Consider the following 2421-nt stretch of genomic DNA (forward strand, 5'->3'; position numbering starts at 1 on the left):
GGGCGTGGTGGTGGGGGGGAAAGGGAGGGGGAGGGGGGAAGGGCAAGGAACAGGGCGTAAATGAAATGTATGACGAATTTGTTATCCCCTTCAAGGTAGATACCCCCCCCCCTGTCTCTCCACACGTAGAGACAGGCTGTAAAAACTTCTCGAAGTCTATTGTTTTATTTTTTTTATTCTCTTCTTTTCTTTTCTTTAAGCCTTTTAAGCTATCCTGATTAGCCAGTTTTAGGCGATATCGAACTACCGTAATCGGCTTTAGGAAGATCGCTAGCTTAGTGTGTAGTGAAACAGGGGGCTTGTATCCGCGTAAGGTCGTAGAATTTCCATTAACAAATTTTAAGGACTGTCCCAAAAGCATCTATGACTCCAAAATTATACCACAATTTGTCTAAGAGCTTGATCAGTTATAGCTAAAATTTACATGTTATTATATAGTTCATTGCAAAAGCATAATACAATTGATAATGCAATCTTGATGAACATATAATAGCCATAATATTGCACATCTAATTTATTTCACATTCATACGCAGCCCTTCCAGTACATTGCCATTACGAATTACAAATAAAAAAATTCAAAAAGAAAGATAGGAAAGTCTGCCATTACTGTATGTGGTTTCAATAACGCCCACTAGTTTGATCCATAGATGGCGCTAGTGATGCAACCAACATTTCAACACGCCTAAGTTGAAGTTTTAACATTCCTGAACGGTCACGTGCAAACATTGTGTCATTGAAAAGAAGCAAATAACATCCTGAATTAATTATCCACCGTCAATATAGTCAATATAGGGGTTTGTTTACGTTAGAAGTTAGTGTGACTGCCGTTAGGGGGCAGCGCCATCGTCAAAGGGTATAGCGAAGAGATACATGAAAACTTTTGTATCATTCTTTTACTATTAAGTTGGTGGTTGGTGCTATTAGTATTACTTGAATTGAGTGTTGCACTTAAATGGGGTAGACAGTTCATTAAACGTTTAATAATAGAGATAAAAACAAACAAGTTCTTAAGCTCGTCTAACACCTATAGACCTGTTTTATAATGCGGGCGAGTTTTTGGTGATAATTAGGTGTTTAAAGACTTTTTCGCAACGAGGCCAGACAACATTGCAGTGTCAGTTACTTATTTTTCTGTCTTAGATAAATCTCAGTCTATGACCTTTCTTTTTATTTATCTATTATTTATATTATTTTTCATTATCATTATTATTAATTGTTTTATTTATTTATTTATTTATTCATTCATTTATTTGTTTATTTTTATTATCATTTTCGAAGAGGATAAAATTTACTTTAGTTTGACATGTGTGGTTTTCGAAGTTTCCAAATTTCGATATTTTTCGATCAAATCTCGTATATAAGCATATGCATTTCATAAACATGCCAAAGTTATATGTATATATATACATATACATTGATATATATATATATATATATATATATATATATATATATATATATATATGTATCAATGTGTATATGTATATATAAGTATATATATATATATATATATATATATATATATATATATATGTAAAAATATAAATATAATATATATACAAAAATATGTATGTACCTGTATATGTATATGTATCCACCCACCCACACACTAACCCCTCCCCCTTTCCTCCTCTCCCTCTCTCCCCCACAGAGAGCGCGTCCACATGGAGTGTCCACAGCCTATGAAAGGTCGCTACATCTACATCAAGGCTGGCGGCGTCGCTAACCGCTGGCACAGGGTTTTCTCTCTCGTTCTGTGTGAAGTCATGGTCTACTGAGAAGAGGATGATGAAGAAAGAAAAAGGAAGTGAAGAAATGGATCTAGAAGGGAAGAAAGGAGGGAAGAAAAGGGTCCAGAAGGGAAGAAAGAAAAAGGAAGTAAAGAAATGGGTCCAGAATGGAAGAAAGAAAAAGGAAGTAAAGAAATGGGTCCAGAAGGGAAGAAAGGAGGGAAGAAAAGGGTCCACAATGGAAGGCAGGAAGTAAAGACATGGATCCAGAATGAAGGAGAGGGAAAGAAAGAAAGAAAGAAGGAAGGAAGATTAAAAGGGCTACCGAACGAAAGAAATAATAAAGAAAGAAAGAAAGAAAATGAAGGAAGGAAAGGGCTACCCAATGAAAGAAAGAAGATAGGAAGGAAGAAAATAAAGGCCACTGAATGCAAAAAAAAAAAGAATGAATGAATGAAAAAAGGAAAGGAAGGGAAATATTGTGACGAAGTGGGTTAATGAGTAGGATAGGGTGGGTGAAGTGGGCGGGGTTTTAGGGTAAAAGGAGATGGGTAAGAGAGGCTTCTAGAAAATGCAAGGAGTTTGAGTGGGCTAGTAGGGTAAGAGGGGGTGGGTTAGGGAGGTTGGGTGAGCTGGTAGGACAGGAAGGTTGGGTGGGCTGGTAGGGTCAGAGGGGGTGGGTTAGGGAG

General features: G+C 36.7%; 1 protein-coding gene across 4 annotated transcripts in view; it reads left to right on the plus strand.

Moving 5' to 3' along the window:
• The window catches only part of LOC122248599 (uncharacterized), a 168384-nt gene extending 166290 nt beyond the window's left edge, over window positions 1–2094 (plus strand). For all 4 annotated transcript variants that reach the window (XM_043008713.2, XM_043008716.2, XM_043008715.2 and 1 more), the window contains one exon: window positions 1654–2094. In XM_043008713.2, the coding sequence (XP_042864647.2) occupies window positions 1654–1780 (127 nt within the window). In that variant the 3' untranslated portion in view covers window positions 1781–2094. The remainder of the gene's footprint in view (window positions 1–1653) is intronic.
• The last annotated feature ends 327 nt before the right edge of the window (window positions 2095–2421 follow it).

The sequence above is a fragment of the Penaeus japonicus genome, unplaced genomic scaffold (genome assembly GCF_977035675.1).
Source record: "Penaeus japonicus unplaced genomic scaffold, GWHDUDI00000001_assembly GWHDUDI00000028, whole genome shotgun sequence".
Taxonomy (NCBI): Eukaryota; Metazoa; Arthropoda; class Malacostraca; order Decapoda; family Penaeidae; genus Penaeus; species Penaeus japonicus.